At 54.8% G+C, this 23,137-nt stretch overlaps 1 protein-coding gene and 1 pseudogene across 3 annotated transcripts; one reads left to right on the top strand and one right to left on the bottom strand.

The window, feature by feature from the left end:
• Window positions 1-289: 289 nt before the first annotated feature.
• Window positions 290-18,557, bottom strand: LOC119099417 (alanine--glyoxylate aminotransferase 2, mitochondrial). Of its 3 annotated transcripts, none has more exons than XM_037222561.1 (13): window positions 18,526-18,557; window positions 13,325-13,402; window positions 11,772-11,821; window positions 10,552-10,622; window positions 7,993-8,177; window positions 6,707-6,830; window positions 5,945-6,133; window positions 5,103-5,300; window positions 4,109-4,201; window positions 3,456-3,590; window positions 2,200-2,286; window positions 1,368-1,616; window positions 290-552 (listed from the first exon to the last, which is right to left on the bottom strand). In XM_037222561.1, exons 2-13 carry the CDS (start codon window positions 13,354-13,356, stop codon window positions 454-456), a joined length of 1,512 nt encoding a protein of 503 aa, XP_037078456.1. In that variant the 5' UTR covers window positions 13,357-13,402; window positions 18,526-18,557; the 3' UTR covers window positions 290-453. The 3 variants fall into 3 exon arrangements, with proteins under 3 accessions (XP_037078456.1, XP_037078457.1, XP_037078458.1); XM_037222562.1 differs by lacking the exon at window positions 18,526-18,557 and adding an exon at window positions 17,329-17,582; XM_037222563.1 differs by lacking the exons at window positions 10,552-10,622; window positions 18,526-18,557 and having other exon boundaries at window positions 13,325-13,397.
• A 1,220-nt stretch (window positions 18,558-19,777) lies between these two features.
• Window positions 19,778-23,137, top strand: part of LOC119098219 (bifunctional coenzyme A synthase-like) — a 14,640-nt pseudogene continuing 11,280 nt past the window's right edge.

Raw genomic sequence — 23,137 nt, forward strand, 5'->3', positions numbered from 1 at the left:
TACAAAACCATAAACCCAACAATGGCATAATGCATGCATGAAATGCATAAATATGACGGTAATAAAATACCACCAACTGCATGACGTTCATCTACAAGTAACGGCTATCCCCTCCACTGGAATATCAATGCTTGTACATCGTATACGGCCCGATAACAAATCCCCAGGCAGTGTCACTCAAACGCAAGCCCTGAGCAGCAAATAAGCTCGATCGCATGTGGAACGCCAGACGGTACGAGAAGCCGTCTCCACCTCCCGCACGCGCTGGCCCCCCCCCCCCCGCCCCTCGCCGACCCCCTTTCGGTACAGATCGCTTGCTTTCCCAGATACCAGTTGGCACGTGTGCGGGGATAGCGCGGCAAGCACGAGAGGCCGGCGCCATACTGATCCCTGGGGGACCGCCCGGGCCACTGGAGGCGACGCCGGGCTGCCCCCGCAGCAGCGGCCGGAGGCCTACTGAGGCAGGTGAGCCGTGAACGCCTCGTCCAGAACAGCGACGGCGAAATCCACGTCCTCGTCCGTGATGCACATGGGCGGCTTGATCCTCAGCACCTGCCGGCCCGGCCGAGCGGGTCACGTGCACGGGCAGGCGGCGGTCACCAGTCGCCGGGCGACGTCACATCGCAACAGGCGTCCGAGAGCACCGGCGGACAGCCGACATCCCACACACCGCCGACAGCACAGGCGTCAGACAGCCGACATCACACACCGCCGACACCACAGCCGCATCACACACCACCGACATCACAGGCGACATCACACGCCACCGACACCACAGCCGACATCACACGCCACCGACACCACAGGCGTCCGACGGCACCGGCGGACAGCCGACATCACACACCGCCGACACCACATCCGACATCACGTACCGCCGACACCACAGGCGTGGACTCAATGTTGACTGTGATGTAAGCGAATCAAATATGCGTCCATGAGGGTACCTAAACAGCAACCCTGATAGCACGCATTTGTTCTTCAGCCCTTTAGCCAAAACAGTCGTTAACGATGCGAAATATTTCCAGCACCAATGCTGGTCTGATGTATAGTTTAACGTATGTGTATATCCATGCACCAGCAATAGCACATGAAACAACACGCAAGAAGAAAACGACGCATCACACCATCACAAACACGTTTATCTCCAAACTTAAACATGCCACCAAAGTCAGGACGTAAAAAACGGGCGCAGCGGACTGGTAGTCCACCCACACACAAGCTACGCCTGCCAGCCGACTTGTGCTCCCCGGCCACGTGATGTCCCCTGGCGTTCCCCACCGCGTCGCCCGCGCGTTCGGCCCAGCCGGAGGCACATTCCCTCCACACCGCCGTCGGCGGCGGCGGCGCGGCCGCGTGCCGCTGCTCACGTTTCCGAAGTGTCCGCCCCTGCCGACGAGCAGGCCGCGGTCCTTGGCGTGCTCCCAGACGTCGCCGACGGCGTCGGTGCCGAGCGGCTGCCGGCCGCGCGGCTCCGCCACCAGCTCGATGCCGATCATCAGACCCTTGCCGCGCACGTCGCCCACGGCCGGGTGGCGGTCGCGCAGCTGGGCCAGCGCGTGCAGCAGCCGCGTGCCCAGCCGGCCGGCGCGCTCCTGGCAGCCGTCCTCGGCCAGCGCCTGGCCAGCGCCGGCGGGGGCGTGAGACGTGCACACGGCGTCGGCGCCGCTCATCAACGACGCTCCGTACAGAAGACACAATGACAAAGCGAGGTGATGTACCTTGCCGCAAACGCCTCTTAAACCACCGGGGCCAGGGACCATGGCGCAAACGGGCTTCGAGCCCGAACTCCTGACGCGGCCACCACCAGACCATTGCCGCGGCTCAGGGGACATGGCAGCGAGGCAGACTGTGATCCTGACGTTCCACCCAAATCCCCCCGCTCCACCCACCCGCGACGCCGACGGGGCACCTCTGACTGCCCAGGTTGGTGCGCCGAGATGGAAAGTGGCCCCGCTTGTACCCAGACTGGCGACATGGTGCTCAGCACAACAACCGGGCACCGAAGCCACGCCCAGCTGCACACGCGCCGCCCTCGCCCCTCGCCGCCGCGACCGCACCAAACAGTCGGCGACGCGACCCAGCACCCTTCAGCGGCGCGGACCCGACAGGAAACGTCCCTCCCGCCCCCGCCCGTGTACGGGGCGTGTGTGGCCGCTGGCCAACGCCGCCGGGACGGCCTCCCGGGCGTCTCACACTCACATCAAGTACAGCGATGCCAACGGCCGACGAGACGGGCCCGCCGCCGTACGTGTTGAAGTGCAGCGCCTCTGACATCTTGGCCGCCACCTGCAGGCACCAACAGACGAAGGCGTCAGACGACAGGTGTCAGACGACAGGTGTCAGAGGTGTCAGGCGTCAGACGACAGATGTCAGGCGACAGGTGTTAGGTGTCAGGTGCCACCGGATCAGGTCCGTACACGCCTCCCGCACGGGGGCAGGCACCACAAACAGACAGCTGAACAGGTAGTCGCCACCATCGCGTAAAAAAACGTTTTTGTCAGCACACACCAAAATAGACCGATTTATCATGAGCCACACAACACTCTGAGCCCCAACAGAGCAGCCTGTTTCCTGCTGCGCAAGCAGTTCTTATTAGGCAAATTCATATCTGACAACTCTCCCATGCGGAGTTGAAACGGGACTCCAGTACGGTCTCACAGTGCTACAGCACCCAACACCCGGTCGGCCAACTCAGGTCGGTTGCCGTTTCAGCAAAGCTTCTCAGGTAACTCGAGCCAAACAACGCGCACATTTTGAGACTTGAGACTATAAGACGTGCTGTATGTCTAGAAAGCCATTTCACCGGCGGCTATCCGCCTCGCGCGCACAATGACGGGTCAGGTGGAGGCCCCGCAATGCCCGGTGAGCTCTCTACACACAACTGTGTGACCTCAGAGCAACACAAGACAATAAGGACACGTGCCACGTTTTGTTTGGTCGTTTTAATGCGTCAGGGACATGCTGGAGCTTTTACAGACACCAGATGGAGTTGAGGCGATGGTCAGCTTTGCGAAGGAACGTAACCTCTCCCTCCTCGCGGGGCCCCAGCAGGTCCCACCCAGGGCAGGCCCGTGGCCGCTCCCTTGAAGCCGTCACTACAATCAAGGAGAGCAGTCTAATGTTAAAGCATCCATATCTTCGTGTTTCAGTCCCAGATATTTCAGATTATTTATGAGGCCTTGGTTACATAAACCGTCTATCAAAAGCCGCCCACTCGCTGGTCCAGATCAGGCATATTCCAACTGGCGAGAATTAATTGGTGCTGGCAGGCAGCCAAGCAACATCAATTCCGGCCAATTGTCCCATCGTAAGTAAACGAAGCCGGCCTTTGTCGGAAAATTGTGACAGAGCGACGCATAGGAAGCGCTGAGCGAGTATACGAAGCCATCACGCGACGCCTGGCGGCTAGCCCGACCCGCCTGTAGGGGGCCGGTCACGTGGCATCGCCGCCTCACCTCCTTGGTGGTGACCACGGCCGCCAGGGGGAAGCCGTTTCCGATGCCCTTGGCCATGGTGACGATGTCAGGCCGCACGCCGTGACCCTCGAACGCCCAGAAGTGCTCCCCGGTGCGACCGAAGCCCGTCTGGACCTGCCGGCAGGCCGGCTGACGTCGGCGACAGGCCGCCGGGCGGGGGCCGCGGACGGCGCGCGTCGCCCGGACAGGTCGGCAGTGCGCCGGGCACGAGCGGCTCGTGATGGCGCACGCGGGGAGGCCGCCGGAGCTGCCGAGACGAACAGCTCCACAGAGCATTCACCGCTGACATTTGGCACTCTTGCCCAGCCAGACCGCTAAAGCATGCAGTCAAAAAGCAGATGGTTTGCATTAACAACACGCCACGGATCACAGCACAGTGGAACGAACTAGCCGATGACGTGTTTCATGGCGTTTGTCATCCGGCTTTTGGCCATCAGCCTTGGAGCCTAATGGTGGCAGCCATGCCTCACATCCAAGTCTTGCGCACTGTTCAATGACAAACGACAACGCAGTCAATAATGATAATGAAATGCACACCCGCCACACGATACAAACACGCTCCCCCTCGACCTTCCAACGCCCTGCGACCGAATCCGGCCGCCTGGCCCGTGACGCGGCCGTGCCGGCCGTACCTCGTCCATAACCAGCAGACCACCGTGGTCGCGGACCAGGGCCTCCGCCTTCTGCAGGTAGCCGATGGGGAACTGGACGGTGCCGCCGACACCCTGCCGGCGGGGCCTCCTGTCAGTGGCACAGCGTGACAGCACGCTGACGAGGACGCGCCAGCCGAGTGGGGGCATCCCCCGCCCCCTCCCAAGACACGCACGCCGTAATACCTACGGGGGCACGCTCAGCTGAGCGTAGTCACACCCCAGACAAGCACGCCGTAGTACCGACGGGGGCACGCCCCGCTGAGCGGAGGCGGCCCTAGTCACACCCAGAGACACGCACGCCGAATACCGACGGGGACGGGCCCAGCCGAGGGAGCGCCGATGCAGAGAATATCACATCGCTACACATACGAAGGATCAAACCACTTCGTACTTTACTGGCCAAACTTTGTCGAACTCTGCACTTCACTCCCTCAGAAAGTGACTGACATCGCGCCTGAATTTACCGTCCCCTCTGATGCCACAAAGTTGGACGATTTTCTCACGGGTCAATCTCTCACGAAAACCCGGAGTCCCGCGTGGTCGCCTCCGTCCGGGCGCACGTGACCCGAGCGGGAGGGCTTCGGCCTGGAGCGAGCAGGACCGAGCGGGGCGGTGTCGCCCCCTAGTGGGTACCTAGCCGCCACCCGAGCTATTCATCTGGGCCCCGAGGTGTCCCAGAGAGCGTACGGTGCTGTTCTTCGTGCGGACTGCTGAGGGGTTAGCGCGGTGCCGTCTTTCACTACACAGTCCCCAGACGAGGCCGGTCTTTGCGTCTATTTGGACTCAGCTGCCAGGCTGCGCGTACAGGCATACACAGCTACAGTCACTACGATTCCATCTCCAACGCAGCCAAGCACGCGTTTAGCCTGTACGCGTCACCTCAGCACGCCGTCAACCTCTACGTATCCGTCCCCTCCCCCGCCCCCGCCCCCCCCCCCCCCGACCCCCCACTCTGAGCAGCGGACCTGTTCACCTGTATGCTCTCGGCGAAGAAGGCGGCCACGCGTCCCTTGGGGCAGGAGTAGCGGAGCGTCTCGGCCAGCTGGTCGGCGTACAGCTGGCTGGCCTGGCAGTGGCCGGCGGCGCAGTCACAGTGACGGTCCGTCTGCACCGGCGAGTCGCGGCACCGGGCGCCGCCCCACGGGCCGCGGTACGGGTCGGCGTTCATCGCCTGTCAGGTCAGGTCAGGTCAGGTCAGGTCAGGTCAGCGGAACATTGCCGCCCCACGGGCAACTATACATGCTCGGATCACAGCCTTGACCTAGGTCACCAGTTGGCTTAGAACGGTAGATCTGGACGCTGATGGCTCCCCGTCATCACAAGCAACTCGTAGCGGCTCATTGCGAGGCTCTAGCTCAGACGGTCGAACATCAGAAGAGGGTGTATCATCCCTTGCTTAGTTTGCTTCTTCTAGCATTTCCCAGGTTCCTTGGAATCTCTAAGCCCAAGTAAGCCCAGGATTAGACTCTGCGAATAAAAAACAACCAAAGAAGACACAGGATTGTCCCATTCGGCCGCCCCGTCGACAAACTGCTGGTTTCGAACCGGCAAACCTGGTCCATTGTACGCCGGTCAATCACGGATGGCTCCAGCCCCACACACCCCATAGTCGGCACTGCAGTCCGCCCCTCTCACCCGCCCCAGTCACCAACAGCCCCCCTCCCCTGCCCCGGTCACCGACAGCCGCCCTCCCTCCCCCCCCCCACACTCATGGTCCAGGCCGTCCGTCCCTCCCACCCGCCCCAGTCACCGACAGTCCCTCCTCCCCCCCCCCCCCCCCCGGCAGCCGCCGCTCCCGCCGCCCCAGTCACTCACGTGGTGTACGCCGAACATGTGCGCCACGTTGTACTTCCAGGTGCTGTGTGCTGTGAGCGCCATGCCGTGCGGCCCCATGCCGTGGTAGGCGTTGCGCAGCGAGATGACGTCAAAGTGGCCGGTGGAGAGCCGCGCCAGCAGCACCGCCAGGTCGTTGGCCTCGGAGCCGCTGTTAACCAGGTGCACCACCTACGCCGGAAGAGGAGCGTGACTGGTCACAACGGAGTGGTCCCCGTCGGTAGGAGCGGTCACCAACGTGTGAGGGCACGGATTGTTTGCCGTTCCGGGAAGTGGGGGGGGGGGGGAGGGTAGTCGCGGCACGGCCGTACAAACGGGTCGCTTCCCGGGTTCAGACGATTCTTGTGAAACGGCTTCAAAAGGCCAGTACAGATGAGCGACCACGAGCTCGGGAACAGATGATGCGCTAGAGACGGCCGACGAGTGCAAGAACAGACAGCGGGTCCCAAGGCCGCTAACAGGTAGTCTGAATCGAGTTGTTCAGCCGTCGCATGCCGTCCCAAGTAACACAAAGTATGCAAGTCAAACCATAGGAGCCCTCAGAATACGGCCAAGGATCTTCGGGGCGATGGGCAAAGCTCTCATCTCATTCAAGAATTCCAGAAATTCATTCAGCAAAGCTCTCATTCATCCAAGAATTCCAGGAACTTTCTGAGGGCCCGAGGCAATCGTGAATTCCAAGGTCATCACCGGATCCCTGCGACTGTCGCACCACCGTTGCCCAGTCCCGCGGCCTCGACCCACCTGCAAGTGGGACGGCATGGTGGCCAGCAGTCGCTCCGTGTACTCGTGGATCTTGGGGTGCAGGTAGATGTTGGTGGTGTGCCAGAGCCGATCCATCTGCTCCCTAGCGGCCGCCGTCACCTTCCTGCAGCCAAGACAGCCAGCCACTGCACGCCATCGGCGGCACACCAGGGTCGGATCACCACAGGAGACCCCGGCACGGAAACGCCTGACGTTGAGTTCCAAGGCGCAGCCTACATATCAGGTTATTCAGCGTCGTTATCTCTACGCAAGCACGACTCTGTTGTAAGCAGGACGCAGCTCTGAGCCGGCAGCGAGGTTCAAATCCATGCCTTTTCACATACGGTCGACAACGAGTGCTTTACCAACTGAACTAAGCTACCCACTATGGAGAGCTTGACACTCATGCATGAGAGGGTCAGCTTAAAAGTTCTAGCCCGATGGCAATTCGCACGATAAATTTCATACCTACTGTCATCCAGATCTCGATGTAGATGTAGCAGCTCATGATAGCCTGCAGCTCGACCGCGCTTGCGACCGGCGAGTCCACACAGATGCGGCCCAGGACGGCACGCTAAGAGTGCTATGCCCGAATCCCCGACGTCCCCCGACGGGACCGGGCCACAGCGCGGTCCACAGTCCACTAGCGGGTGGCAGCGTCCCACGCTGCGGGTGCTATTCCCGAATCCCTGACGACCCCCGACAGGACCGGGCCGCGGCGCGGTCGACAGTCCACTCACGGGTGGCAGTGCCCCACGCTGCGGGTACTATCCCGAATCCCTGACGACCCCCGACAGGACCGGGCCGCGGCGCGGTCGACAGTCCACTAGCGGGTGGTAGTGTCCCACGCTGCGGGTGCTATCCCGAATCCCTGACGACCCCCGACGGGACCGGGCCGCGGCGCGGTCCACAGTCCACTCACGGGTGGCAGTGTCCCACGCTGCGGGTACTATCCCGAATCCCTGACGACCCCCGACGGGACCGGGCCGCGGCGCGGTCCACAGTCCACTCACGGGTGGCAGTGTCCCACGCTGCGGGTACTATCCCGAATCCCTGACGACCCCCGACGGGACCGGGCCGCAGCGCGGTCCACAGTCCACTCACGGGTGGCAGTGTCCCACGCTGCGGGTACTATCCCGAATCCCTGACGACCCCCGACAGGACCGGGCCGCGGCGCAGTCCACAGTCCACTCACGGGTGGCAGTGTCCCACGCTGCGGGTACTATCCCGAATCCCTGACGACCCCCGACAGGACCGGGCCGCAGCGCAGTCCACAGTCCACTCACGGGTGGCAGTGTCCCACGCTGACTGTCACGATGCCGCCGAACAGGTCCAGGTAGCGTCGGCCGGTGTGGTCGAACAGGTACTGCATGTGGCCCTGGTGGATGATCACCGGCCGCCGGAAGGAGGCCAGCAGCGCCGGGCTCAGGTGGTCGCGGCGCACGCGGCTCACCCGCTCGGGGTCGGGCCCCTGCCGGCCGGTCGGGCGCGCCGGTTAGCGCCGGCTCACTGGGCGGCCTCCACAGCGGACCCGGCCGCTGGCTCAGCACACGGGCCGCGGCGGCCCAACAGGGGTCCGTCCGAGTCAGTCACACGCCTCGCTGAGCCGCGCCGGCGGGCGGGTTAGCAGCACCGCGTCAACGGGTCATGAACACGTCCGCACAGCGGCGCGGGCGGCAGGTCGGGTCACCGCCTCAGCGACAGGCAGCCAGCGTGTGAGAAGGGTCTATCCGCAAAGGTCACAGACCGGTCACACCGCTTAGCAGCGGGTCACAAGGGCAATAGCACGCCATGGGCAATAGCACGAGGGGTTAACGACTGCGGCCGACTGATACCATAGACCTGCCGGACAGACGAATGTCAGACAGGCATGAAGACGGGCCAGAGAGGACAACACGCCGACCAGCGGCTTCAGACTGGACCAGTCAGTGACAGCGCTGTCATCCATGCTGGGTTGGAATGTGACGGCTCACATCGGCGCCCGTCGTCCTACACCAGCCATGAAGGACGGCTGGTCCAGCCCGCCGTCCAACACCGGCCATGGAGGACGGCTGGTCCAGCCTGTCGTCCTACGCCAGCCATGGAGGACGGCTGGTCCAGCCTGCCGTCCTACACCAGCCATGGAGGACGGCTGGTCCAGCCTGCCGTCCTACACCGGCCATGGAGCAGCTCAGCCAACGTCCCAGCTATCGGTGTGGGAAAATTGTCTCAAGCGAGAGTACGAGCTAGACAAAACCGGTGCATTCTGCATAGCCCGCGGCCTTCACTGACTACAAAAGGATGTAACCAGCGGTTCGATGAGGAGCACTGACGCGGCTTGGTGGAACGGGGTCGTGCTAGCCGAGGCCAACACTGCGGAGGGGGCGTATGCACTGGGTCGTTCGTTTAGAGTTCTGGATCGGAGAGTATAAATTTTGAACACAACATGGCGTAAAAATGGCATATTCTGAAAATCACTAAAGCACGTCCAATTTCACGTACGAAATTCTAGCGACGTTGTATTTCACACGCAGCCCAGTGTCATCCTGAGTAACATAGCAAGTCCCATATAAGCAGTTCCCATCAGCCTAATGCAGCCAGTTGCATCGCGAAAAGTGCACACAACTTTCAGAAAAGGAACGGAGTGTCGTTTTTATATGTAAAAGCTGAGCAGCAGCAACCCTTGTCCAGCCCTGGCCCCGTGCCCCGAGCGCTCCAGGGCAGCCAGGACCCGCCGCATGCCCCGCCCTCACACAGCGGCCGTCCCATTCGCGTCCGCTGAGCGTCTGAGCACCGCGACGGACCGCGACCAGCGCATCATTACTGGGGAGGACCGCTAGTGGCTGCCCGGACCGTAAGTGGCGGCCCAAAGCCAGGTAAGAGGGCCGACGGACCGCGGGGAGGACTACTAGTGGCTGCCCGGGCCGTGGCAGCCCACAGTCAGGTTAGATGGCCGACGGACCGCGACCGGCGCACCACTACTAAGGAGAACCTTGCACACACGAGCAGACGTCAACCCCGACAGGTGGGAGAGGAGAGCTCTTCGGTAGGCACTGCCGCCGGTCCGCTGTCGGGTGGCCGCGACTCTAGCCCAGGGCGGAGTGTTCTCAGCAGACCCGCACGGCCCGTTGTCGGCCCGCCAGCGCTCAGCATGCTCACAGGCATCCGCTTCAGAGGCCACCGGCAGGGGAGGCAAGTACGTCTGCTGTCAAAGAGGTTCTACGCGCGGCGATAATGACGCGGAGCGGCCAGCGCGTCAAAGCTGGGTGGCAGCGCCCCCAGACGGCAAACGGCGCAGGGCTAGAGAACGGCTGCATGTATCAGTCGCTGAGAAGCGCCGCCCGCCTGCTCGGAGTGTTAGTGGCGACCCACCGTCAAGTTAGAGGGCCAACGGACAACCGACTGTCGGCGAGCCAGCAGAACTGCCCGAACTGCCCGCTACTGCCCGGCCCGTTAAAGGCGGCCCACCGTCAGATTAGAGGGCCGACGGGCAACCGACTGTCGGCGAGCCAGCAGAACCGCCCGGGCTGCCCGCTACTGCCCGGCCCGTTAAAGGCGGCCCACCGTCAGGTTAGACGGCGACGGACGGCCGACTGTCAGCGAGCCAGCAAAACTGCCCCCGGGACTGCACGCTACTGCCCGGCCCGTTACAGGTGGCCCACCGTCAGGTTAGGGGGCCGACGGACGGTCGACTATCGGGGAGTCAGCAGAACTGCCCTGACTGCCCGTTACTGCCCGGGGCGTTAGAAGCGGCCCGCCGTCAGGTTAGAGGGCCGACGGACGGCCGACTGTCGGAGTCCGCAGGACTGCCCGGACTGCCCGTTACTGCCCGGAGCGTTAGTGGCACCCGCGGCCGCACCCGGTACCTGGTAGGCGGATGGCGTGAAATCGCAGGGCGGCAGCTCTGGTGGGGCCGAGCTAAGGCCGCGGCCGGCCGCTGTCAGCAGGCGCGCGCGGTCAGACCGCCGGCTCGGCCAGTACCGGGCCTCAGACTCAGTCCCAGCCGGACTTCAGCCTCATTCAGACTTCAGGCTCGGTCAGATTTCGGACCGCGCCTAATGTCGATCGCACCCAGTCACACGTCAGACTCATTCAGGCGCCAGTCTGTCATACCTCAGTCGCAAGCAGAGCTCAGTTTAGGTCAGACTCAGTTCTCAGTCAAATCTTGGACCCAAGTCTCAGACTTAATTCTTAGTCGAATCTCAGACCGAATCCAGCTTCCGTATCAATCAGGTACTCAGTCTGACTTCGGTCTCAGCCAGAGCTGATACCGTCGGATTTCCAGCCTTGGTCACACATCAGTCTCAATCAGACTTGAGTCCTGGCCATATCTCAGAATGTCAGACTTCAGTTTTGGCAGACTTCAGGCTAAATTAGCCCTGGCTTTAACAGACTTCAGACCCACACATCAATGTCAGTCACGCATCAGACTCAGTCAGATCTCAGACTCATACAATCTCAGACTGAAGCAGACCGCAATCCCAGTCATATATTAATCCCACATTAATCTGACTAGTCTAGGTCCGATTGGTCTGTCTAGGTCGGGCTTCAACACCAGCCAGCATATCGGGAACTGGTCAGAAATCAGTCACATTGATGTACCAAACTACGTCAAACTCTAGCCATCTTCAGATAACCGACTTCCGGCCCTGTGTGACTTAGCCACACCTCAGTCGGAGCTCAGTCACGGTCCACCCTCAGCCCCAAACCCACACGCGCACCGGTCCCAGCCCCGACCTCAGCCCACTCAGACGCCGGCAGCGGCCCCAACACCTCATGAAGCCACAGCAGAATCCGGAAGACGGAAGTAAAGTAGCAGAGCAGAAAACAGATAGCAGTAAGGTAAAGAGATGGCTCGTTACCGGACACGATGCCCGAAGAAAATAGCACGCCGCACCACAAGTCAAAAGTTAATGACAAGAACGAGCCACACCTGACGCGAACACGCATGCACTCTGTGCGCAAGTAGACCACAGGAATGTACAGTGACTATCACAGACATGCAGTCAGTAGTGACACACCAGAATGTATGTCATTCCCGCAACACGACATCAAATCGTACTAACTGAGCCATCAATAGCCATACCTTTGACAAAGTTGTTGCTCCCAATGGCGAAAGCAGACACTCGTCGACTCCTGAAAAAGGAAATAACCACATGTATAAACACATACAAGCTTATACACAAGCTACGACCAACACAGTTGTTGCTGTGACATGCTACGCGCTTTTCTACAAAAAAAAAAACACATTGAGGACAGGCGGTATAACCAATTTTCTTGGCCTGGAAGAGGAGCAGGAATCCTTGACCAATTGCCAATATTGGTGGCCCAGTCTGAGAGCGTGTCAGACTCTCGATAGCATATCCCATAGCATGTGTCTGATTGCCTTATGTACTCAAACGATGACCTGGCGCTGTTGTTTTGGAACGACTATTTGACTATGAATGATACGACGATGAAAATGTTTGCACAGGTCAACCGTTCCTGCGTGCCTGGGTCACTGTTCCCTCCGGAATATGGTGGCAATGACAATTACTCATGCCCATTTTCTCACTCCCCCCTCCCTCTTACAGATATTATTGACGGCTTTTATCAGAAGGCTGAACATCAGCGTAATGCGTTCTCCCTGAGCGCCGGACCCCCTTAAAGACAATGTTTGACACTTACAGGCAAGTGATGCAAGCATCATATACGATGAAACAAGCTCAATTGTTACTTTTTGTACGCTTCTAAGTGCAAAAGATTGCTCTAGACAGCACCACTTCACTATCAAGTACATGCGCTACTCAACACGTTATCGTTTGATCCCGCCATGAAACTTTGCGTGACGTCAAAGTCGCTACCAGACTGGTCGTGCGAAAACTGCTACTATAGCGGACGGGCTGGCTCACTTGCAGTACTTCAGTTTGTCGAGAGGTAGCTCGGAAATCGGTGCGTATTTGCGAAACCCTAATATCGTTATGGGTGCGCATTTTTGGCACTTCCTCGTGCTGTTCTTGTATATATCCGTGAATTTGTTTTTTACTTGTATTCACATAGTGGGTTGCGGCGCTTTTCTAACGTTATTCCATTATTCGATTCGTTATACGATTCGATCTTATCTCCGTCCTTACTAGTACCGACGCCCAAATTTATGTACTATGTAGCACAAAACGTGATTCGCGTTCGAAAGTTACGCTGAACACATTGCATCGGTTGAGCGCCAAAGTGAAGTCCGTTGATGCCAACAATCGTGTAGAAATACACCAGACAGGAACAATTCAACGATTCTAGCTTGCTTTACAGATCTGAACGACTCGACGATCGCATTCCTCCTAGCCTTGAGCGCTGCATGGCCCATACGGCGGCAGGATTTGAATGACGTTTCTATGGCGTCACGCACGCCTCGGAAACCTTGGAAATCTGCACATCTCCGCAGGCGCAAACGTCAGAAACGTGAGGGCGTTGGGTCCTAAAGGCGGGACTGTGAACTGTACCGAATGATCTCCAAGATGCATATTTCAGTTAAAACCCTATACAAATATAGTACACTCACCTTTCAGCGCTTACACATATATAGCTTGGACACAATGGAGAGCAAGCAGGCAGCAAAGAGCCTCAATAGTAACATACCAACCAGGTATGATAGTAGATACTTACAAAGCAGCGGTAGCTCCAGTGATGATCCTCATGGTGAATCGTGTTGAATGCTATTTGCTTTCTCTCTTTCTAGTTGAACTGAAAGATAATGAAGAACCTTATCATATACAGACATAACTATCAAAAAGGACTTCCGATGTTTCGAAGTGCAATTTTGTATACAACCCGCTCAGATCTGGACAAAACTTGGTATTCTTCGTTATCTCGTGCTTTGATCACGATACATTATTCTGTAAGCCTCTGCACCTAGCCGTTCTCCGTCGGTGATGACGTCAGAAATGACGTAATGATTGAAATGCGCTACGTAAAACGATGACAACTTCGCAAACATCGCGCTTTCTTCGATCGTAGTATAACAGAATATGTTGGGAGCACAATGTTATAGCTGACAATAAAAATATGAATTGCATCATTGGCATCATTATTGGTTTCTTTGCTTAACTCATCCAAAAAAAAATCAAAATTCGATGACACCTCGGATTCGTTGGGAATTGATTGACTGAATCATCAAAAGAAAAGTGGGGGTTCGTTATACACCCGAAGAGTATGGGTGCGATCATGCCGGGCAGACCGGCGCGGCGCGGCACCCCTGGCCATCCGGCCCCGTGGACCCCTGCCGGCCGGTCCGGCCGCGCCCATGCTACCGGTAGTTGTCGGCCCCCTACCGCGCTGATCCAGAAAAACGACTCCACACGGCTGGAGTCATGGTTTAAGACGAGAGGGCTGCGGTGTGGACAGTTAGCGGTGTAAGCCTTGACTGGGTAGACAAAATGGTTAGAGCGCTTCTGAAATTATTGATTTCTAGGTAATCTCAAGCAGGGGCAGCGAACACAACACGGACATGGAGTCGGAGGTCGATGGAGATGGAGTCGGCGAAAGCCAAAATGAGGAAAACACCTTCAGTGTCATAAGGGTTTGACCTGGATGAATAAGACACGGAAAAACATCCTTAGGCATGAAACTACAGAAACTTGATAGCGGATTTTGCATCCAACTTTAGCAACCCATCCACACAGCATGCAACCAAACTGCCGATTCCTAAACTGTCCCCATCTGCGATCCAGAAACTTGCCTCCAGGTTTGAAGTCATGGCCCATATGATCAAAATAGCCCAAACAAATGAAGTCGACTGACAGGCAGTTCCAGGGGTGCAGAATGCAATCGCGATAAGTGCAGTTGTTCGCAGTTGTGTGGACGGTGATGAAGATCCAGCTTGAAAATGGTTGCTAATGAGACGCTTAGTTGTCTGGAAGTCCGCAAACGGAGCTGAGCCCGGGGCCCGGCTGGAAGGGATCCCGCTGATTGACGCTCCCGGATATGTGAGCAGGCTCAATGGGCCTCACCGTGACGGATCCAGTTCAGTCAACGGGTTCATATGTGGCAGACACAAGGCCGCAAAATCCCTGTTCGGGACTTGGTTTCTGCATTCTGTCTAATGATTGCAAGTGACTGATACAAATCGCAGAACCGAACGGTAGGCAGCAAAATACTTTTGATGACAGGTCGCGGCCCTTTACTGGTCGTTGTAAGCTTCCGGTTAACAGGTTCAAACCCTGCCTTTTGAAGTGCGTGAAGTTAAACGCTTAAAATCACTGCAAACGTGGGCCCGTCTATTCAGACGAAGCTCACGCCGCCATGTCAGCCACAGTTGAGACGACCGACGCCGTAGCGTGTGGAGGGAGAAGCCTGATAACGCGGCGCTATCGTCCTTCGAACATCGATTCCAGCCGTTTGGAGTCGCCTTTCTGGATTACCACGAGGGGGGGGGGATGCTGGGGTTTCACAACATTAGTGCTCCACCAAAAACTCATGCCGACAGGGGTGCTTCGACGTTACTTCTGCTGACAATACTTCTACACGACAAAAAAGCTACACAACAAAACTCATGCCTCAATAACTTATACGTCACTTCTTTTCCAACAACTTTTACAGCCATGGTTTACACGTAGCATTACGTCTATTGCAAATACTTATACACATTAGTGCTACATGACAAAACTCACACTTCAGTAACGGCATTACTTCTACTGCAAACACTTATACGCAAAATTAGCGCTACATGACAAAAATTAAACCGCAAAAACATGTGTAGTCTTGGCGTACACGTAACATTACTTCTGCTGCTAATGCCTGCCGCGGTGCGCGAAACGCGTGGACACCTAGCCGGGGCATACAAACAACACAGGTTGGGAAGGAATCCGAACTGGGCAATACTGCGATTAAATGTGCGTGGTATTGATGCAAGTTCTTTACGTATTATGTTCCGTGACTGTGTTTGTAGCGTTTGGCGTACGAGCAAAAGTTGTGGTTTGGGCCGTAAAATCTCAATGATGGGTATAACTTTTCACGTAAAAGTAATATCACGTTTCAGTGAACACCGAGCCAAGAGTGTAGCTTCGTATTCAGTCGGGGACTCCATCCAGCCTTCATCTGGGAAAGTGAGCGACATTCGGGGCAAACATCCTGTTCCATGCATCTTGAGCAAGTTTGACCGTTTTTGTTTTATCTACTTAGCCCCAAAACTTATTTTGCAGCACTATGACAGTACACCATACGTTTTTCAGCCGGAGAAAATGCCCCATAGAACTATTTTCGTCGCGGGGCTGTCGATCACGATATTTACAGCAGCAATCATGCATCGACACCACGGAGTGCGCACTGGCAGTCTGATTTCGCCCAACCAAGTCCTCACATGTGTTCGTCCTCTCTAGGATTGTGCTGACGTTAGAGTACCGGCGGTTGCAATTTGCGGACTGTGGTCTATACGGCGTTGCACAAGTGTCGCATGTAAGTGTTGGCCGAAGAAGTAAAAATCGCTTTAAACCCTGGATGTTGATGATTTGTAAAAACCGCGGCTCGCCGTTTGAAAAGAACCTGAAAAGTCGAGTGGGATCGGCATGCAGTTTTGAACTTTTAATTTACTGCCCTGTTCGCTTCGGTTAACGCATGTGGGCGAAGTACATAACATCTCTCCTTTCCCCAGATTTTTCTTCGAGGGACAAGACACGCAGAACTATCTTATCTGTATGTATGACGTTTCTCGCAAATACATTTCACAGCTTACAAAGCTTTCTGTTACTTTTCGAACTGTGCTGCGTAACATTTACGTCGCCTATAACTCGTTTCAGTTGCAGTAATATCGCCTATAAGACAATACCATATAAGTATGCAGGATAAGTAATGACGGGATGCAGCACACGTTTTGCCGTGTAGCACTCATGTCGTGTATTAATTTCTGCAGTAGAAGAAATACTGTGCATGAGTAAAGACTGTATAAACTGTTGCCATGGATGTAATGACATGCATAAGTTTTAGAACCATAAATTTTGTCGTTTAGCACTCATGTTGTTTATTCTAAGTCTGCAGTAGAAGTACTGAAGAAATGTCACATATAACTAATGTCTGAGCAGCCTCTTGCAGAACTATGCTGCATTTCACTGATGTCGTAGCACTCCTGCCAGTACAAGTATTTGCCGTAGCACTAATGCCGCGTCATCCTGTCTGGGCATAGTATGGGGCCGGCCGGCCGGCCGGCCAGCGGCGCCGCACCGTGCCCGTCCGCCTGGCTATGATCGCATTTGCACCGCAGCGGTGTTTAATGGGTCCCCACTTTTCTATTGACAGTTTCCTAAGTAGTATTCAGTGCCAATTCTGAAAATAGGCTTCTAGAACTTTAGGAATCATCAAATGAGGAAATTGGGTCCCTGCATTGGAAAAGAATAGTATTCTTGCATCTGTGCAGGACATTCAATTTTCCTTTCAACTCTCACTTGGGCACTGCATGAACTACATACTGTCATTTTAAGACACCAAAATGTGTGATGGCTTCACACTCACCACCATTTTATTAAGAGACCTTCCATCATTATGTAACTTCCTGACATCATCAACAACAGAGAACAGCTGGGCACAAAGGTCTAATAACTACAGAATCATGATTGGATCTCAAGATTATGTCTAGGACCGAATTTTGCACAGATCTGAAATGGTAGAATGTACTCAACTGGTTGAGTTGGTGTGGAATAACCCAGTTGTTTTATATGATAACAGATGCTTATTTTCTTATAATATAGGAACCCAATCTGAGTCACTATGCTTATATAATCCTAACTTACCTAAAAACTGAGGTAAGGAAATAACAGTTTGGTGTGCCAAAAGCTGATGAACAGCACTAGAAATATGCTTTTCAATGCCCAAAGCTAAACTTCACATAATTTTACTACTGAGCTAAAACTTAAGTGCCAGTGAGAGCTTTAATGACATTTAAATATGCAAGAAAAAGGCATAGTATTCACAATCTTTTAAACAGTGCTACTTGTTGACGTTAGCATTTGTGGATTCAACAACTTTACCACACTTGGTATTGACTTTCAAACTCATATATGAAAACTTTTGTAGGCTCTATTAATGTACTCTGAAAGATCACTTGGTAAAATTAAAGTGAGCCCAGGATCTTAGAAGATCCAGAAGCACGGATTCAACAACATCTCTTAAGATCCATGAGGAACTTTGACATAAACATCTCGATAAGACTTTCCCAGAAACCTTCACACAGCCATTTCACAAGAAATGAAAAATTTAGATTCTAGCTTATAGAAGATCATTTAACAAAAGTCCAGAAAAAGGTCTAGTTGAAAAATAAAGAATGAAAAAAGAACCAGGACTCTAAAGAATCTACAATCCTAACTTGGTAAATTTGTTCCTGGGACTCCCTCTAGAGTCTTAGCTAATATTTGATCATTGGCAGGGTATCTCACTGCAAACTAAATCCAACTGGGTGTGCAGGATGTAAATGTAACTTCATGCTAGTGGAATCCTTGCTAACTGACATGGCATTTTCTGCCCACAACTTTTGTTGACTGCTTATCTTATACCATTTGACCTGCTAGTTCATAATGGCCAATCGTGTGCTCAGAAACCATGGTCTTGGAATACCCAAGCAAGCAAACTGAAGCAAGCAATTGTCTGAGGAACCAAAAACAGCCACTCTGCGAAGCGTGCTGCCCGTAAAACACACGTGACAACAGAAACATTACATTTTCAAGACAAGCTTTTGCACACAACACAATAAAAAGTATGCTTAGTAAACGGTCAGAAAAGTGAGGAAACAGTTTAGACTTCTTATGCCAGCTTCATTGATATTCGTGCAAAAACGGTTGAGCAACAGCCCGGACCCCCAGTTCAGTACCTCCCCGACATACCGCCCCAAATTGTCATGCCACCACGTTATCACGTCAACGTCGCATAATAGTCACACGATGGGCGACCAATCACAGGTATGGACTAAACGGCTGACCAAACCTATTGGCGACCCCATACTCCGAGAATATGACAGGGATCGACACCAAATCTTTGCCATTGGATGCCGCCTGGTCAAAAGTCCATCTCATCCGAAACATGGTGACCTTTGGGTCAAGTCAAAGATCATCAAGTACCAGAAACCGGAAAAACAGGGTTGCAGAAAGCCCATGTTCCGATGCTATGCCGCCGATCGGCATGAAACATTCACAAAACTATCGGCCATAGTCGATATCCTATCCTTTTCAGAACATGGTGGCCTTGGGCCTGGTCAAAGGTCGCCAAAAACGCCCCAAACCACCGACATAGGCAGCAGACAACCTTATGCTCCGAGCCTACGGCACTGATCAGCATGACCTTTGCCAGTTGATGTGCAATCATTACTTGGAGCGGAATCACCTCTACTCCTAAACATTTTTGATAATTTCGGGTGGGTTTCGCCATTTTGGTATCTTTGACCAGGACTAAGGTCACTGTGGTTTGGAAAGAATAGGTTTTTGACCGTGGCGCATCGACTGGTAAAGATTTTGTGCCAAGCCGTCTCAGGTAAGGCTCGGGTATGGAATTGTCTGCAAATTGATTTCAGGTGGTTTCGGCTGCTTATGATGACCTTTGACCGCAAGCAAGGTCACCATGTTCTGGAAAGAACAGTTGGTCGACCATGGCACATCGACTGGTAAAGGCTTTGTACCGATCGGGTCCATAGGATCGGAGCATGGGCTGTCTCTAAACTAATTTCAGATAATTTCGGCCGTTTTTTGGTGATGTTTGACCTGGTCCGCGGTCACCATGTTCTGGAGATGATAGGTTGTTGACCGCGGCACAGCAATTGGTAAAGGTTTTGCGCTAATCGCCGGCAAAGACTTATGGCATGGAGTTGGCCGCAGCCCCTTTTCCCTTTTTAGTATTTTTGTTTTCTTTTAGCCTGATCCAAGGTCACCGTATTTTTTTTTGGAAAGGTTGTTGACCAAGTGGCATCGAATGATGGAGGCTTGGTGTTGATCTGTGCCATACGCTTGCAGCATGGGGATGTTAATAGGTTCGGTCAGATATTTAATCCCTCCCCTTATATTCCGCCTTGGCACGCGTGCACAGTGGCGCACCAGCGGCGAACCGCAGGATCTATCTAGCCATAGAGAGGCCGCGGTCCTAATTTACGTAACATTGGAGTCGGGGATAGGAGGGGGAGTTGTGCAGGCTTTGGACGCTATTGTTACCAGGTGCATACCCAAGTCAAGTCACATTTTCTGGGCTGCAAGCCACAGCCATACCTTAGTGTCTAAGAAGGTAAGGCATCGCCTTTTGGTACGTCGATAGTTTCCTCGATAATGTCGGCGCAAGCTCGAAACAGCCCACATGAATGTGCAATTGTTGAGTAATTACCCGAGGTTAGTGAGTTGCTTTCTTATAAAGTAGTAACCGTGATAACGAGCAAGCCTTTAAAAGCAGCATTGGTTCGGTGATGGTGGTGTCCTTTTACACAAACTTCTAGTGGCCATGGTAATTTGATTCACCTGCATCTACTGGCATCGAGGGGTGGCTGTGCACATGCCATCAATGCCTGTGCACTTCATATGTATGACCATATATGTTGATATGTTGATACATGACCATATACAATATATGCTGCGATACCACAGCAAGCTTTGCATCACTGATCTATTTCTGCACTAACACATCTTTAAGTTTTCATGGTTTGTGCTTTATTTGACTTATCCAGAGCTTCTGTGTAAGTAGAGGTGTACATGGCCAAATCACTGTTTCCTGGCCTAATATGGTGCACTGTGCATTATTTGTTTGGTTTACATGCAAAGTACACATGATAGGGTGAAACAAGTGTCAAGGAGGGTTATGTAACACTTGGTATACAGTTTGTATGTATATTTTTCATGGATGTGACACTACTTGTTGCTAGTCACAGCAACCCTGGACACATTATTCAGCCTTTGATTTGAGCTAATGCCCAAGGTTGACACGATTGTCATGGAAGTGATCCATAGATGAAAGCATTGAATTTATGTACAGTGCAGTTGAAATATATTGATTCACACCTAGTTTCTGTGAACATATTATGATATGCCTTTAAGATCAATTGGCAACTAATTTTGCCAGGTTGCTAAAAAGGGGATGGTTAGCAGTGTTGGAAAAATAAATGTTTCCTGGTATTATGTATACCAGGAGATTTTGTACTCCAGGATTGTGACTAGGTAAAATGAAATATCTTGTACTTGATCAGGTTGCAACAAGAACAGTTTTTGGGAAAGCTTATTTTGCCTCTTTGTGTCAGGGCAAAATAAAGCCAGAAGGTGCAACAGCTTGAGGCTTGCTGCTCCCATTAGGAGTCATATATTGATATCTAAGAGCACAAAATCTTGCATCCACCAGACTAAGATGCCCATTAGCAAGCAGCCTGTGTTGCCACCTAGGTATCAGATAAACCATATATGGAATGTGAAAAACAAAGTAGGTGAAATTGAATTGGCTTATAACATTGTCAGGGGATGAGAAACAAAGTGCTAGAATTGCACCGGTGTGTAGATTAGCGAGGCTCTCACTTCCTATGCCATCAGGCACCCTGATTGTATCCTTTGATTGCATTGTGCATGTTCAGTTTCTGAGTATCACTACTGAGTTTGTGTCATTTGTGCCACCTTGCATCCTCAAAGAAAATGAATGCCAGTGGTATTCAGAAGGCATATTGGGCATAAAAGCATTAGGCACAATGGCCTTCAGGCCATGAAACATGCAATCAGTCTCATACAATTCACAGTAAGTGAATGTCTATAAATCCTCCAACTTCCTGTTGCTACCTCTTGATTGGAGCTTTAGGGTGAAACTTGGTGAGTAAAAAAAACAGCAAGGAAACAACTGAGCATTTGCAATGTGCTTGCAGTGGTTCACAATCTGGGCATAGGAAGTGGAGCCCTGAAAGCCTTTCATCCCACCCACAGAGGATATGAGCATATCACCTGGATAATTGGCACTTCAGTTCAAGGTAGACTTTGTGTCACATACAGATGTGATGTCAAGCATGCAAATACAGACTTTGTTAAAAGTATGCCACAGAGGCTCCACCCCTTTGGTTCTTCAGCAAGGATCAAAACAAGAAGGATTACTTACCTCATAGTGGGAATGAAAGAACAAGGAGCTGCCTAGGAATGAAACAAAAATAACCATCCTGTGAGAGGGGAAGAGTGCTGTCTGAAAACTTTAAATTTGACGATTTTGCTACTCCCAAGGAAACATGTGCAAGGAGCGTTAGTTAATTACCTGCGTGGCTCTTTGGTGTTGGGCACGATAAATCAGGCCAAGCGCCGTCATTTCCGTCGGGCCGCCGGGTAATTAACGAGCGCTCCTTGCTGCAGCGCGGTCATGTTCGCGACGGGCCTGTTGGTGCTGACGTCATCGCTGGGTCAGCTGGCGCCGCAGCTGCGCCAGCTGCTGCGCAGCGCGGCGCGGCGCGTGAGCGGCCGGCTGTACGTGCAGCTGCTGCCGGGCCAGGAGACGCTGTCGCGCGGCGCGGCGCTGTCGCCGTTCTCGCCGCTCCTCTACTGGGACGTGGTGAGCCGACTCTACGCCGAGTCGACGAGCGCGTGTCCGCAGCTGGACGTGCGCGTGCTGCTGACGCACCTGAAGCGGCGCGCGCTGACGGCCGCCACGGCCGCGCCCGTCGACGTGCTGCTGCTGGAGCGGCCGTGCGCCGGCCTGCCCGACTTCGCCGCCCGCCACGTCACCAACTGCTCGCCGCAGCTGGAGACGGTGACGCTGCAGTTGCAGGAGCCGGTGCAGGAGGAGGCTGCCGGCCTGTGCAGTGGCGTGAACGAGGAGCCGCGGCGCTGGCTGAGCCCGCAGTCGGAGCCGGCCAACGCTCTCACGGCCGACGCCGTGTTCGGCAAGGTGGCGCTAGGCGGCACGTTCGACCAGATCCACACGGGCCACAAGCTGCTGCTGACGGCCGGCCTGCTGCACTGCTCGCAGGAGCTCACCGTCGGCGTCACCGACGACGCCATGAACGCCGGCAAGACGCTGCGCGAGCTGATCGCGCCCTGTCTGGAGCGCGTTCAGGGCGTTGCCGACCTGGTGGCCGACCTGGACGAGACGGTGGCGGCGCGCGTGGCGCCCATCACCGACCCGTTCGGCCCAACCGCCGACGACCCCAGCCTGCAGCTACTCGTGGTCAGCGAAGAGACAGCCGGCGGCGCCGAGCGCGTGGCGGCCGAGCGGCGGCGCCGTCACCTGCCGCCCATGCAGGTGTACACGGTGCCGCTGCTGGCCGATACCGACAGCGCTGAGCACGAGGAGACGAAGCTGAGCTCGAGCTCGCTGCGCATGCGTCGGCTGGGCGCGGTGCGACGCCGCGGCTGGGCGTACCGCGCCGCGCCGGCGGCCCGTACGTGATCGGCCTGACGGGCGGCGCCGCCAGCGGCAAGAGCTCGGTCTGCCGCCGGCTGGCTGCGCTCGGTGCGCACGTCGTCGACTGCGACCGGCTCGGCCACGAGGCCTACGAGCCCGGAC

Source organism: Pollicipes pollicipes, unplaced genomic scaffold (genome assembly GCF_011947565.3).
Source record: "Pollicipes pollicipes isolate AB1234 unplaced genomic scaffold, Ppol_2.1 Scaffold_4740;HRSCAF=5597_pilon_pilon_pilon, whole genome shotgun sequence".
In the NCBI taxonomy this organism is placed as follows: Eukaryota; Metazoa; Arthropoda; class Thecostraca; order Pollicipedomorpha; family Pollicipedidae; genus Pollicipes; species Pollicipes pollicipes.